This window comes from Ambystoma mexicanum, chromosome 8, assembly GCF_040938575.1.
Source record: "Ambystoma mexicanum isolate Mex_15411 chromosome 8, UKY_AmexF1_1, whole genome shotgun sequence".
In the NCBI taxonomy this organism is placed as follows: domain Eukaryota; kingdom Metazoa; phylum Chordata; class Amphibia; order Caudata; family Ambystomatidae; genus Ambystoma; species Ambystoma mexicanum.
This window is the reverse complement of record NC_090929.1, coordinates 299732498-299749008: the sequence shown is the minus strand read 5'-3', so window position 1 is coordinate 299749008 and position 16511 is coordinate 299732498. Positions and strand designations below refer to the sequence as shown.

At 45.0% G+C, this 16511-nt stretch overlaps 1 protein-coding gene across 14 annotated transcripts in view; it reads left to right on the top strand.

Annotated features, from left to right (window-relative positions):
- The window catches only part of EHMT1 (euchromatic histone lysine methyltransferase 1), a 2375011-nt gene that overhangs the window by 2268729 nt on the left and 89771 nt on the right, over positions 1-16511 (top strand). For all 14 annotated transcript variants that reach the window (XM_069609714.1, XM_069609713.1, XM_069609712.1 and 11 more), the window contains one exon: positions 16175-16261. In XM_069609714.1, coding sequence (XP_069465815.1) covers positions 16175-16261 — 87 coding nt within the window. The remainder of the gene's footprint in view (positions 1-16174; positions 16262-16511) is intronic.

Sequence of the window (16511 nt, the reverse complement as noted above, 5' to 3'; positions counted from 1 at the left end):
GAATGTCACACCATGTAAGAACAAACATAAAGGAAGAGGTCAAGAAGATGCTTGATCTTGGGGTAATCGAGCCATCTACAAGTCCATGGGCTAGTCCAGTTGTACTAGTACCAAAGGCAGGATCCAAAGAGTGCGATTCTGTCTGGATTACAGAGCTCTTAATGCAGTCACCACGACTAATGTCCATCCTTTACCTAGGACAGATGAGCTGGTTGCCAGACTTGGTTCAGCCAAGTTCCTTAGTACATTTGACCTAACATCAGGCTATTGGCAAATAGCTCTGATAGACCATGCCAAGGAGAAAACTGCATGTCCTACACCAGGAGGCCTCTACCAGTTAAGGTTATGCGTTTTGTACTCAAAAATGCACCTTCTACATTCCAGAGGTTGGTGAATTAAGTTCTGAATGGGATGGAGGACTTCTGTGTGGCATACTTGGATGACATTGCAGTGTTCAGCCCCACTTGGGAAGAACATCTTGACCACCTTGGCTATGTTTTGCAGGCTCTTGAACAGGCCCGTCTGACCATAAAAGCTAGTAAATGTCAACTTGGTCAGAGTAAAGTGGTCTACCTTAGAAATGAGGTAGGAGGAGGTGAAATAAGGCCATTGCCTAGAAAAGTACAAGCTGTGCAAGACTAGGCCATTCTACTCAAACCCAAGCGAGAGCCTTTCTAGGTCTCACTGGGTACTACAGGTACTTAATTGAGAACGATGGGGACCATAGCTTCTCCCTTGAATGTGGTGATCTCACCCAAATTCCTCAAGAAGGTCAGGTGGAATGAGGAGTGTACTCAGGCCTTTTAAGGACTTAAGAAAGCCCTTTGTCAAGCTCCAGTCTTGAGAGCTCCTGATGACAACCAATCCTTTATTGTTCAAACTGATGCTTCAGATACAGGGATAGGTGCAGTTCTGAATCAGCTGGATGAGAAAGGCAGGGAACACCCTCTGCTTAATCAGTAGGAAACTGAAGGACCGTGAGACAAGGTGGGAAACAATTGAATGTGAATCTTTTGCCATTGTGTGATCTTTTAAGAAGTTTAGTCCATACTTGTATGGATCTACTTTTGTAATTCAAACAGACCACCAACCCTTGAGATGGTTAATGCAGATGAAGGATAAGAATCCTAAATTATTAAGGTGGTCAATCAGCTTCCAGGGGTTTGATTTCACCATAGAACACAGGTCAGGGTGTAATCACTAAAATACTGATGGTCTCGCCATAAAGTATGACTGACTGGATTAGGAGATTCATCCAGGAGTGGATTAAATCCTCCTGTCCCTTAGTATGGGGGGTGGGGGCGAGTGTTAGGGAGAATTCTCAATTCTTTGCTAATTCCCTTCTACCTTAGAGACCCCCAGCTCTTTAGTTGGACTTTGGGACTTTTGATTTTTTTCGATCCTGGAGTGAGAGACCTTTTTCTCAACCTCCTGTATTTTTCTCTGATTTGGACTCTGTGTTTTCTTTTGGTTGTGAAGTCTGACAAACTCCATACGCATCACCTTTTTGTATTGTGACGTACAGCACCCTCAGTGCAGTGTCGCAGCGAAGTCCTTTGGATTTCTCTTAAGGTTTAAATACCTTCTCTTGGATAAACTACTGTTTCCAAGAGTAGTAAAGTGAAATTGACTTTACCTCCCTTTTTCTCTTTGTAGACTCGGCGCACACCATCTTATGTGGAGTGGTGGGGGGATACTTAGTATCCCCTTTTGTCTACTTTCTCATGTAACATTTTTATGTTCCCCTTACTACAATTAATGGCTGATGGCAGTGGTTTATTTTTCCTACCATTGTGCGTTTTTACAGCAGGCTGAATCCTCTGCTGCAGTATTGCACCCATGGGTGCCCATTTTGTCAAAATGGCCCTGTCTTCTTTTTTCGCTATTTCTTGTTTGTAAGGTCCTTCTTGAGGTTTGGTCCCTTTGTTGTCTTTGGCAGGGTTCACTGCTGAAGCCCGCCTCTGGCTCCAGCGTGTCTGGCAGGGCAGAAAGCGAGGGAGGTTCCGGAAACTCCCTGTGCTTAGTCTCCTTGGTTACAATAATGCACTCAAAGGTGATTGGCCGTCTTGCTGTCCTTGGAGGACAGCCACCCTGCTGTGTGAGTGATAGATAGGCTGCGACTGAATGGGAAAAACCTGCATAAAAGGCGAGGTCTTTTGCAAGGAAGGCAGAGTCGACCACTGGACGAAGGAACCGAAAAAGAAACTGCAAGAGAAGCTTGCTGCACCCTCCTAGACCGTTGGTTTGCCTGGTGAAACCCTGCTGCAGTGCTGAAGCTCCAAATGTCTAATTGGCTAGAGAAGCCCGGAAAGGATGACTTCTCCCCTTGGGTTGGTTGGGACCCATCAACTCCAAGACGAACTTGACTGGAACCCCTCTCCCTGCTGGCTGTACCTCTTTGATTCTACTGGAACCGAGTGCCAGGGGACAGAACACCAGAAACAAGTGCATCGTTTTTAAGCTCCAGGAAGATACCAAGGACTCCCTCAAAGCAGGACGACCCAAGCCTCAGCCACCTCAACAGAGTGCTGGACCCCAGAAGCAAGGGGAGCCCATAAGGTGTCCAAGAACCGCGGTGGTGCTATTTGCAGGTAGCGAGTAGCTGTAACCGCGAAGTGCCGCTGATCTGGAGTGTGCCCATGGCTGCCTTCAAACCGTATTGCAGGAATCCCCAGAGGCCCAGGAACAGCAGGATCTGCAGGACTACAACAGGAACAGAAACCAGCTGGACCTTTTTCTTCAGACTCAAGGTACTGTGTAACTTAGGGTACTTGCTACTTGTTGTGTGTGGCTTGTTTGCTCTCACGGGAGACTTGTATTTGCTGCCTTTGCAGAGTTGCATGCAGCTTTGCTTTTCACAAGCCTCCCAGCTTGTGGCCCAACAGTGATTCTTTTTACAACAAACCTCTCTTTAACATTGTGCACAACTTTTGTGCTAACTTCAAGAAGTGCCTCAGCTTCCCTAGAATTTGATCAATTGACATTGGCTGTCCTGGCTCCCTGAAGACTCTTCTTACCCTCTGACTTTGTGTTTATCTGTCCCTCAAAAATACATAAGTTACTTGTATAGCTGGCAAAGCGTTAGCGTATATTTCATTGGGGGATTGTAAAGTGCTTACTTGTTGAGATTAACTTGTTAACCTTTGTTTCTTTCCCTAACCTTTCCCTTTTTACTATAACTCCAGCATTGCATTAAGTGTCAAAGTGTGATTGTTAGGCAAGATTGTATGCAGTACCCTTTGGGTGCACTACAACAACCCTGACCTCCTGGCAATAGGAACCCAACCTTTGGTATAAGTCTGTACTACACAGGTTGGTGGTGTGGTAGAGTAGCCAGTCTTATCTCAAGAGGGGTCAATGTGAGCTGTAGGGGAGTTACAGAGATTCACAGTGACAAGTATTCAAATAAACTCTTGCAAGGTTTCTTGAGTAAACAATTATTAATTTATTTACCAGTCAGTTATAGTAAGCCTTCTTCAGAAGGTAGCAATGTTATTCAACACACAAATACACTTCAAAAATAATAAACTCCTAGTTTTCTGAATCAGCAGATACCCATTTGGGATGGCTCACAGACACTACCTACACCCTCAGTTGAGATCAATTGCTAGGGTGCTGTGGATATTAATATATCACTGTTTGCATTCAGACTCTCTTAGGAGAGTGTCAAAGAAAAGAGGGATCCGAAAAAAACAAGTATTCACACAAAGATTCTCAAGCTGGTAAGTACTTTCAATAACCCCCGAATGCAAAGTCAGTTAACCCTTTAGTTTGAGGAAGGCAAAAACACTAAACGGAGAAGTCATTCAGGGAGCCAGGCCAATGTTTAAGTTGGCAAAAGTCATGGTGAACTGAAGCACTTCTTGCAGGTAAGTAGAAAGTCTTTCACAATGTTTTAACAGTCTTGGTAGAATAGAAGAAATCAAAGTAGGGAAGTTGATTAGGCTTGTGAAGAAAAGAAGCTGATGGCAACTCTACAGATGCAATCAAGCAAGTCTCCAATGAGGACAAGTGGCTACACAGCAAGAGGTAAGTTCTCTTAGACTTTACAGTACCTCTAGGTTGAAGAAAAAGTGCATCAGAGGACTTCTGTTCCTGTGCAGATCTCACTGTTCATGGGCCTCCGCCGTGGGGACAAGAGGGAGGACAACTTGCTACTCCTGCACTGCAATGGGATGGTCACCGCTTGCAACCGGCAGTCTTCAAACAAGTGGCACTTTGGTGTTTCAGCTCTTTGCGTCTACCACAAATAGCAGCACAGCGGTTCCTGGCTGTCGACATGGGCTTTCCTTGCACCTGGGGTCCCGCACTTTGTTGAGGGGGCTCAGGCTTGGTCAGTCCTGCTTCTTGGGAGTCTGGAGGATCTTCCTAGAGCTCTTGGCCAGCTTAAAAGCAGCGACTGCAGTGGATACTGAACCAGCTTCGAGAGGATGTCTAGGTGGCTTACTTTGGAGTTAATTGGTCCCACCAACTCAAAGGGAGAAGTCGTCCTTGCAGGGGCTTCTCTGCCGATAAGAATTTGGAGTTTCAGCACAGCAGCAGGGCTTCACCGGGCAAACCAACGGTCCAGGAGTTGCAGCAGGCGTGCTTCTTCAGATTCCTTCATCCAGTGTTCGACTCTGCCTTCCAAGCCAAAAAGCCTTGCCTTTTATGCAGGTTTCTCCCATTCATTCCAGTCTAGCTGTCAGTCACCCAGCAGTGCATTCCTGTCTCCTAGGAATGTAAGCACAGGAAGTTTCGGGCACCTCCCTTGCTTCCTGCCTCCGCCAGACACCCTGGAGCCACAGGCAGGCTTCACTCGTGAATTCCGCCAAAGGCAAAATTAACTAAGGGTCCAAACCTGGTTTGGCGCGCAGAGTAAATGTCAAGAACGACCTTTCCACATAGAAATGGTGAAAAAAGACAACCAGGGCCATTTTGACAGAAATGCCACCCATGGGTGCTTTACCGTGGCTGCGAACGCAGCCCACAGTAAAATCCTTTAATGGTAGTAAAAAGTAAACCACTGCCACCAGCCATTCAGTGAGGAAAGGGTAACATAACAATGTTACATGAGAAGCTAGACAAAAGGGATACTAAGTAACCCCTGCAGCACCCTATTGTAAGGATAGTGTGTGCTGGGTCTAGAAAGTTACAAATGTAAGTAAAGTCAATTTCACTTTACTGCTCTGGGAAGCAGTTTATTCCAGAGAAGGTATTTAAACCTTTGGGAAATCTGAAAGACTTCCATGTGTCACTGCACTGAAGGATGCTGTGTGACACTATGTAAAAGATGATGCCTATGGAGTTTGTCAGACTCCACAACCAAATGAAACCGTGTACAAAATCACATTAAAACACATATGAGAGTGGGAAAAAGGGTCTCGTTTTCTCCAGGTTAAAAAAATCAAGTCCTCAAAATCCAGCAAAGTTGTTGGGGGGTCTCCAAGTTAGAGGGAATTAACACATTTCTGAGGCATTCTCCCTAACACTGATCTACTTACTTAACTGAAACTGGGAGAGTGTAATTTTGAAGAGTATTTTATTGTTGCATGTTGTCCTTTCTAAAGAAGGCTTCTATTACAACTGACTGTTAAATGAATACATAATTATTTTAATAAGAAACCTTGAGTATATGTGTTATTTGAATACCTGTCACTGTGAATTTCTGTTGCACCTCTACAGCTCACAATGACCCCTCTTGAGAAGTCTGGCTGCTCAGTCACTCTACCAACTTGTGTAGTACAGGCCTATACCAAAGGTTGGGATACCTATTGCCTAGAGGACATGGCTGGTGTAGTCTCCCAGAGGGTTACTACATACTATCTTGCCGAACGGGACTACATGACAAACTTAGATATGAAAGATGCATACTTACATATTTCAATATTCCCAGCCCACAGAAGGTTCTTGCGTTTCAAAATAGCGAACCAGCACTACTAATTCAAGGTGCTACCCTTCGGCATTGCCTCCACTCCAAAGGTATTCACCAAGGTACTGGCTGTAGTGGCAGCGCATCTACGCAGGGAATCAATCCCAGTGTACCCTTATCTGGACGACTGGCTGATAACATGGGAATCCCCCCCCCCCCAATTTGCAAGCAAAACACCCAGCGAAAGTCAAACTCCTGTTCGAATTGGGATTCTCAATCAACAAAAAAAATATATTCTTGTTCCGCAATACCAAACGGTTCTTAGGGGCCATCATGAAAACAGAAGAGGGTCTTGTCTTTCCAGCAAACAAGAGTTCAAAACAAACTGCTGTAAATACCTCCGTATCTAGCTAGTCACCAAATAACCGTACGCAAAGCATTGCGCTTGCTCAGGATGATGGCATCATGCATTTACCTGGTTCTGCAAGTACGGCTGCGCATGTGTCCAATGCAAGAATGGTTAGCGAAACCGTGGTCTCAGGCAAGAGGTCAGTGGGACGATCTAGTGGCGGTTTCGCTAACCCTAGGTCCAGCGCTATGCTGGCGGACAAAGGAAAACCTGTTGAAGGGTAAATCATTTCACAAACCTACAGAGCAAGCAGTTGTCACAACAGACGCATCACTCACCGGGTGGAAAGCCCATTGCCTTCACCACACAGCGCATGGCCTTTAGACACAGATCGCAGCCCAAAATCACGTAAACCTTTAGGAATTTCTAGCAGTGCTCCAAGCACTGCAAGCTTTCCAAGTGCACCTGTCAGGTCATACAGTACAAGTCCTCACGGACAGCACAACTGCAATGTTTTACATAAACAAGCAGGGGGGCACACACTCTCCAAGTCTGTCCAGGCTAGCACAAAAAATGTGGAAGTGGACACTCAAGTGGGGCATGTTCCTAACATTGCAACATGTTCCAGGGGAACTGAATTCTCTGGCAGACTCCTTAAGCAGAGATCCTCTACCCAAAGAGCACGAGAGGCAACTCGACAAAAATATCCTAAATCTTCTCCCTATGGGGTTACCCCCCTTTAGACTTGTTCGCCACAAGCCAAAACACCCAGTACCCAGACTTTGCATCTAGGTTTCCCCAACATGGGTCCAAAGGGAACGCTCTGTGGATGAACTGGTCAGGCAAATTTGCCTATACTTTTCCCCTGACCCTGCTCCTGAGCAGGTTGCTGAACAAAATGCACCAGGAACAAGTGACACTCATCCTAGTTGCTACTATGTGGGCGAGACAACCTTGGTTTGCACATCTGTGCAAACTGGTGATGTTATCCAATCAATCTCCCCTGCCCCTACAATATGCTCACACAGCATGGGGGGACAATGTCCCCCCCCCCCCCACAACCTCAGTCTATGAACTTGGATCTTGGATCCTGAAGTCATAGAATTTGGCCGTTTTAAAACTACCTCAAAGGTGTATAGATATCCTCAAGGAGACACACAAACCAAACACCAGACACTGTTATTTTAACAAATTGAAAATATTTAATATGGTCCCAGTCAGAGTATAAACCTGATAGAATGTACTCCATCACAAATTCTCCTCTACATGCTCCACTTAGTAGACTCTGGGCTAGTATTTAACTCCATCAAGGTTCACCTGGCGGCTCTATCCGCGTACACCGCTTCTCAAAGCAAGGTGCCCTGGCACAAGGTCCCATCCATTAGGGCATTCATAGAAGGAGTAAAAACTCTACCCTCCCATTTCCAACCTGCCTCCAGGGTGGGACCTAAATGTGGTACTTGCAAAACTAATGGGTACCCCCTTTGAGCCTATGCATAAACCCAGCCTTAAACACCTTACATATAAGACGGCTTTTCTCGTGGCTATCAACTCCATAAGAAGAGTCGGCGAACTACAAACTTACATTGCAAGACCCTTTGTTATCCACAAAGACAAGTTGGTACTAATAACACACCCTAGGTTTTCACGTAAGTTCATATCTAAGTTCCATGTCAACCAGTCCATGGAACTATCAGCTTTCTTTCAAAGCCCTTCAAGCACAGCTGAGAAACAACTCCATACACTAGATGTAAGGAGGGTGGTCCTTTACTATGCAAACAAGACAAGACCGCTAAGAAAAACAGACTAACTGTTTGTCTCCGTGGTGCCTGGCAGAGAAGATGATCACGTTTCAATAAACGCCATTGCCAAATGGATAGTGAAATGCATACAGCTCTGCCACTCTGTCAAATAAAACTCTGTCTTTCACACCAAGAGGTCACTCTACCAGGGGTACAGGAGCTACCTTGGCCTTTATTGCAAACATCCCACTGGATGCCATTTGCAATGCAGCTACATGGAGTTCTATTCATGCCTTTACTCAGCACTCTTGCATTGACACACATTCTAAAGCAGATTCACAGGTGGGACAAGCAGTGCTAACACATCTATTTGCTGCTGTACCTGCTCACATCCCACCACCTTCTCCAGACACTGCTCGCTCATCTATGCATAGCATGTCTACTTAATCTGCTTTATCACATCTGTACTCGCGCTACACTTCATGCTACCTCATATCAGAAAGAAAACAATCCGAGGGACCTCGACGCGTGAAGGACTATGGGTACAATAGACTTCACACTAGGGATGGTATTACTGGCACACCCTGTCGACGTCCCTTTTCGAGTTTTTGAAAACAAAAAAAATGTAATACATGTGAATCTAAGCAGATACAAGCATCAGAAATAAGATTACGGTGAGTAATGTATCCCATACATTCACCATAGGTTCGAAATGATTTAATCAGCATATGAGGTAAGTAAATGAATGCAGTAAAGATAGAACAAAGTCACACGTGAAGTCTCCTAACCTCAGCTGTCCAATTCCTAAAAGGAATGGTGCCTTGTGCCCAATGTAACAGGAGCTACACTTTTCCTCCCCTGAATGTAGTCTCTGTAGTGAAGTTCCAATTTCTTTTCAACAAGGTTTCTAGGTAGGTAAATTGTGTTAATATCTTTCAGTAAAAACTACCCAGGTTCGATGACAAGAAGGCACTGGAATCAAAGATCAGCATACAAAGGGACGGCTTCCCAATGTTTTTCTCTGGAGGCCGGGGGGGGGGAGCAATGATTGGGGTCCCTGGAGGTTGGATTTGCAGCTGTTGGTTCCGATGAGAGGTGCCCAGGAGCTGTGGCAGCAAGTTTCTTCTGGTCAGGTCCAGATGCAAGATGCAACCCCTGGCCATGGGGAAATGCAAGATTCACTGTTGCAGGCCTCTTAGTAAACTTCACTGGGGGGAGGGGGGGAATTTGAGTTCCAGCAACGGCCACTGAACACAGACAGCAGGCATCCTTCCAGTCACAGTTGAAAAGCAGACGCTGAAATCCATAGGGAAGGTGACTTGTACCACAAGCTGGCAGCTACCGAGGTTCTGGGAGCAAGTGCGGAACAGGGGATGCTTTGAGCGAGGTAGACCACTAGAGAGCTCGTCAGTCCATTGTTTGTTCCAGGGACACTGTCGACGTCTCAGGGCGACTGGATCCTTGAGAAGGCGTTGAGACTGGTTGGTCCCACTTGTCCAAGGGCCAGGAGCACTGCTCAGGGTCTTAGATCAGGTAGTCCAATAGGGATTTACCGGGCCAGATGCAGGAAGGGATGGCAGGCACCTTCAGGAGTCGTCTTTGGCTTTTCAGTATGCTGTTAGTGTACGAGGGATTCTTGGCTCCAATGCTGATCTGAAGAAATGGCTTTGCTAGGTAAGATTTTCACAGAACTGGTACATCTTCCTGACCTGGGTCAACCCCAGAACTTTTTGCTTTACTAGTGGGATACTTTTCCTTAATACCTCAGTGAGTGGGAACCTTTTTCACACTCGCATAATCTTTAACTCTTTTTATGGGTGCCATTTCTTTGACTCTCCGTAGTGTCTTTTTAAAGTTATCTTCTATAACAACTTATTGGCAATAAGTGCCTGCTGTTGCTAGGTTTTCCTGGGGGCTCCCCTTTTATCTTTCATTTGCTAACCTTGAGAGAACTACAGTTCCGAAGGGTAGAAAGGATCTTTTGATCCCTTTTACATTTTTATCCTGAGAAGCCAGCCCACCCCACCTATTGTGGAGTGCTGGGGAGATGCAATGTACCCCCTTTCACATTAAAACCGTAACAGTTCTCTTACAGGGACAAGCTTACCTTCAATGTCTGGTGGCAGTGATGCCTTGCATGTATTTAGTGCACCTTTACCGCGGGCTGTGTTCACAGCTGCAGTACAGACACGTAAGGGTGCTCATTTTACCAAAATAGCCCCTGTCTTTTTTCGCCATTTTAGTGGTTCTTGATGTTTCTTGTTCCTTCCTCTGACATCCAGGGTGGGAAATTCCCTTGTGTGATTTTTCTATCTTCGGCGGGAGTCCCCTGGACGCCCTGCCCAGGCTCCAGTCTGTCTGTGAGGGCAGGAAGCGAGGGAGGAGTCAAACTCCCCAACCCTTTTCCCTTGCGCCTTTGTTGAATGGGGACAAATCCCAGTGGGGGGGGGGGGGGGGGGGGGGCTGGCCGTCCTGATTGGACAACCAGACTGCCCCTTCTTGTAAAATGCGGGGAGAGAATGCCGAGGTTGTGCTGTAGTTCCTTATAAATACTGTGAACCTGGAAGCTGAAGAAAAGTTGACCACTGGAACCAAAACCGAAGAGGATGAAGGAAAATAGTCTGAAACGGTTTCCAGCGACCAGAGAGCTTACTGTGCAACCGGAGCCTGCTGTAGCCTTTCCTTCCAATTGACCTGGCGTCTCTGAAAACAACGACCCCGACCCAGAGCCTGGTGAGACCCACTAGACTCAGGAAGACCTGCATTTTGAACCATCTCACGGATTGCTGCGACCTCGCGTTGCTTCAATACCCTGGGACCTCGAGCCACTGTGCCATGCACAGTCTTCCGAATCTCGCTGACACTTAGTGGGCATCCTGGTGGATCGCCAGAGACACGAATCGAGTACAAAAAATCCCCTCAACAGTGCTCGACCTTTGTAACGACGAGAATTCAACCGCAATTTTCTCTCTTCTTCTGTGCTCTTTGAAAAGGCGCCAGAACCGCATTCAGCCACAAGGGAAACCTTGCCTTGAGCCTCCTTCATCGATCTTTGCTGCAAAGTTCCTTCCAACGTCTTGTTTTCAGTCATCACGACAAGGAATCCACTGACCAGGTATTTAGCTGCAGACCCTGAAGTCCTCCTGCTGCAAAATCTTCTTCAATGCTGAGGTACTGTGTTGGCTTTGGTATGTACTTACCGTAAGCCTGTTACAGTAATTTCTCTGTAGCTGTGGGTTGTTTTCTGTGAAGCCTCTCATCCAGTACACACAGTCCCACTGCTAGAATCCTGCTAGGGTGTCTTCTGCGAAGCCCCCGGACCCCCTTTAACTCTAAAGTAAAGTACTTAACTGTTTGCCCAGTTTTCCTAAAGAACTGACTTTTTCTACCAAAGAACCTAGCCTGACACTGCCTGTTGGTCACTAGTCCTAGTGACCCGCCTTCTGCCACTGAGAACACTCATTCACCAAGAATAAGGGAAAGACTTTCAAGGGATTGGGACTTTTACCTAGAGAAGAAAATACGTGTTTAAAAGTTACTTGTAATGAGTTGGTTGGTAACTGTAACTCCAAGAGTGAACAGTTACAAACGTTCTTATTTACCTTGGATGTGTGGAGAACTATTCTTAAAGGTAAGGTTAACATCTTTTCTTCCTTAGCAACTGTTTTGCCAGTCTTCTAGAAAGTAGATGTGAAGGTATATTACTCTCCTGTGATTAGGTTGTGCCTCTTCCCAAAACTAAAGTGTTGGTTTCACCAGATTAGTCTTGCTAGGATAATTGTATGAGTGTCCCCAACTGGGTCTTGCTTCCCCTGACTTGCTGCTAGCCTGTCCAGAATAAGTCTGTATTAGGTTGTTGCCTACCTAGAATAACTGAGTCATTCAGTAAAGTGTAACATTGGGTTTTACTTTCCCGTTCATCATGAGGTTAAAAAAGTGTATAGGTTTTACTTACCTTGTGTTAGCTGTGTGCCATCCAAAAATAAGTTACAAGAGTTACTTACTGCTCATCTCCATCTGTGGTTCACTGATCTCAAAAGCACATGTAATTGTATATCCCATCCTTGGGTATTACTCACCTAGTATAACTGTGTGTTATCACAAAAGTAGTTAAAGGTTTTTACTGCACCTGGAATAAGTGTTCCACTATTTACAAAAGGTATATTGTTCAGTTTACTGATTACGTGATTTGTACTAAGAGTCAGTGTATAACTGGTAGGGTCTACTGCCCTTGCATTACTGAATGTAATTGTGAAAATAACCATTGGTTTTTACTCCCCAAGAATAGGTGTGACCTATACTGAATGTGTATGAAAATGTTTTGACTTCCCTAGAACTACTGTTAGGTATTTCCAAATAAGGTATAGACTTTGGTCTGTTTGCCTTCAAGTATAGTGTTGTGTTTTTCTATTGTGATTTCATATAATGTGTTAGTACTTACATACCCCCTAGATTTATCTGGGCCGACCTGTATTTAAATAAATCCTTCATTTTTACAATACAAAGGGTTTCAGTGTTTATTTGGACCATTTGTATTAGAATAGAATTTAATTTGTACTGATTCTACAGCCCTCTCTCCCTCCTAAAATAAGCCTGGCTGCTCTGTCTACACTACCATGTACTCGGGTGGTACAGCCTTATACTAAGAGTGGAGTCTTGTACTGCCTCAGTTGAATGGTTTTGATGAAGATAGGTAGCACTTCAGAAAAACTGTCCTAACAGGCGGTGTGAGTCTTACTCTTATCCAAAATCCAGCCTGGAAGCAAGTCCAAGCCCACTAATAGTAAGAATCTGCACCCTTCAAACACCCAGTAGTTGTCCAATCAGGGTAAACATGTGGTTTTACTCCTGCCCCACAACTAGACTCTCTGGCTACACAGATGAGCAATGGGACCAGACCGTCCTACCTACTTCCTGGGCCACACACGCAAAGGCACCACAAGCCTGCGAAAGCAGCGCACCACAAGTGTGCGTAAGAAGCAGCTTTCCCGGGCATGTGCATGACCTTATATGGGATTTCCTGAACTGAGAAGGCAGGAAGAAAGCCAAAGAACAAACGAGACTCTCATGCCATGGCCATTTAGGGCACTAGCCACGTTACGTAGTTGTACGCGTTAATGTGCACATTAAAATGAATGCAAAATTTGTAAAAATGTAATTGCTGGCAGCAGCTTGTCATTAGACACACATAAATGTTACCAAATGTGTCAAGTGTAATAGACTAGGGTGATACAAACATATCCCCAATGCACTGCATGATAAGATGCTTTGTGCACTGTTAAAAAGTTACCAAAAAGTCAAAAGGGAAAAATAGTTTCCCAGCACTCGTAGCCTGAAGGACTGATCGGTTTCCCTGTAATAAAGTGAACAAAAGGCCTGGGCAGTTCACTTACCTGTAAAGAATTCAGGACCAGTGTTAGTCAAGATTTGGTGCAGTACTCTTTGTGTGCACTACAACAACCTTGACCTCCTGGCAATAGGAACCCAACCTTTGGTATAAGTCTGTATGACACAGGTTGGTAGTGTGGCTGAGCAGCCAGGCTTATCTCAAGAGGGGTCAATGTGAGCAGTAGGAGAGTTGCACAGAGATTCACAGTGACACGTATCCAAATCAACACTTACACTCAAGGTTTCTTGATTAAACAATTATTAATGTATTTAACAGTCAGTTTGAATAAGCCTTTTTCAGAAGGGTCAATATAATGTTAACACAGAAATAAACTCCAAAATACACGCTCTTAGTTTCTCTAAATCAGCAAGTACCCATTTGGGATGGCACACACACGTCTTACACCCTCAGGTGACTTAAATAGTTAGGTCACTGTGGACATTAATATATCACTGGTACATTTAGAGCAATACCGAGATGGGTGTTACAGTAAAGAGGTTTTAGAATAATACAAGAGATCATATACACATTCTGAAGCAGGTAAGTACTTTTGAACCCCCCCCCGCCCCAATGCAAAGTAAGTTAACCCTTTCCTGGAGGGAAGGTAAGACACAAGCAGAGGGTGGAAGTCATTCAGGGCCCCAGGCCAGCCAATGTCAAGTGGTTAAATGTCTAGGTGAGCTGAAGCACTTCTTGCAGGTAAGTAAAAGTCTTGCACAATGTTTTAGAAGTCTTTGTAGAAAAAGTAGAATTAATGTAGGGCCACACGCTGGGAGGCTTGTGAGGGGTAGAAGATGCAAGCAACTCTACAGGAGCAACCAAAACAAGTCTCAATTGAGAACAAGTAAGGCTAGACAACAAGAGGTAAGTCTGCTTGGTTTACAGTACCTTTGGTTAGAAGAAATGGTTCCAGCTGGCTTCTGTTCCTGTGCAGCTCTGTAGATCCTGTTGTTCCTGGGCCTCAGTAGTGGGGACAAGAGGGAGGACTTCTGGGTATGGGTACTCCTACACTGCAATGCGACGGTCGGCAGCAGCAAAGGACAAACTTCAACTCAGCGGCACTTTGCGCTTTCAGCTCCTCGCGTCTCAGCAAATAGCACCACCGTGGACTCTCAGATATCACACTAGACTGTCCGCACATCTGAGGTCCAGCACTCTGTTAATGTGGTTCAGGCTTGGTCAGTCCTGCTTCGAGGGAGTCTGTAGGATCTTCCTGAGGCTCGAGTCCGAACTTAAAAGCGATGCACTCGATTTGGTGTTCCTCTCCCTGGCACTTTCGTTCCAGCAGCAGTGGAAGTACACCCAGCTCAAAGAGGATGTCCAAACGAGTTCACTTTGGAGTTGATTGGTCCTGCCAACTCAAGGGGAGAAGTCGTCCCTGCAGTGCTTCTCTAGTCGAGGCGAATTTGGAGCTTCAGCACAGCAGCAGTGCATCACCGGGCAAACCAACGATCCAGGAGTTGCAGCAGGCATCTCTTCCAAGTTCTTCTTCGGATTCCTTCGTCCAGTGTTCGACTTTGCCTTCCAAGCCAAAAAGCCTTGCCTTTTATGCAGGTTTCTCCCATTCGTTCCAGCCTAGCTGTCCATCACACAGCAGGGTGGCTGTTCTTGCCAGACTGCCATCCGGCCAATTACCCTTGGGTGCATTCCTGTAACCAAGGGGATTAAGCACAGGGAGTTTCGGGCACCTCCCTCACGTCCTCCCCCTGCCAGACATACTAGAGCCAGAGGCGGGCTTCACTTGTGAATCCCTCCAAAGACAAAACGAACAAAGGGACCAAACCTAGTTTGGCACGCAGAGTAAATCTCAAGAAGGACCTTTCCACGAAGAAATGGTGAAAAAAGAAGACCGGGCCATTTTGACAAAATGGGCACCCATGGGTGCGTTTCTGCAGCTGTGAATGCACCCTGCGGTAAAGACTCCCAAATTGTAGTTAAAAGTAAACCACTGCCACCAGCCATTCATTGTAGAAAGGGTAACCAAAAATGTTACATGAGAAACTAGACAAAGGCGATAATAAATAACCCCTCCAGCACCCTATTGTAAGATAGTGTGTGCTGGGTCTAGAAAGGTACAAATGTAAGTAAAGGCAATTTCATTTCACTGCTCTTGGAAACAGTTGTTTATCCAAGAGAAGGTATTTAAACCTTGGGGAAATATGAATGACTTCCCTGTGCCACTGCACTGAAGGTGCTGTGTGTCACAATGTAAAAAGATGATGCCTATGGAGTTTGTCAGACTCCAAAACCAAAAGAAACATTCTTCAAATCACAGAAAAATACATGAATGGGAAAAATGTGTCTCTTTCTCCAGGTTAAAAATTAAAAAGTCCTAGAGTCCAGCAAAAGGGTTGGGGGTCTCTAAGGTAGAGAGGAATTTGCACATTTCTGTAAATTCTCCCCAACAACCGGTTAAAAAAACAAAAGCAAAACGTTTATGGGTCCATAGAATATGGAGGGAAAGTCTATAAGAGAACTCTTTACTAACACATCATACATGGGTCATATAATGGATTATTTTTTTTTGCTGCCCAATATAAAGGTTAGTAAACTAATTGTAATTCTTCAGGCAGACTGGATAACATGTAGTTCTAAACCGATAAAAGCTGTAAAAATACCCTAAAAATACTCTTACCTATGAGTAATGGTTCCCTCATTAGGTACAAGTGTACCTATAAAATAAAAATGTCGCCCAGCAAAACATATTATGAGACCACACTTGAACGGTTTACAGTGTAGTTGTTTGCACTCCATCCTCTTGTGTGCAACACTATTGGTACAACACTACTAAATTCCTTTGAGCCTTGAGTATTTCTCATGAATTTGTTTATCTTTTCTTGCAGGGTTCGTTTACAGCTATACCGTACCAAAAACATGGGGTGGGGCGTGCAGACAATGCAGGACATTCCGCTTGGATCCTTTGTATGCGAGTAAGCACTGATCCCTTATTTACTGTAATGTAAAAAGCCAGAAAAGATTACACATTGTCCTTTTTTATCCTGTGGTTTGTTACTTTGCTATTTAAACAAATTGTTATATATTTCTAGTTGAGAACTGACATTCCCAACAACATTCGGAAAGACCTAAAAAATATGATCCATTGTCTTGCATGTGAGAGACCATAACTGTACATGTTTTTTTATGCAGTATACTTTTATTATGTGATGCACTTTAGACCCA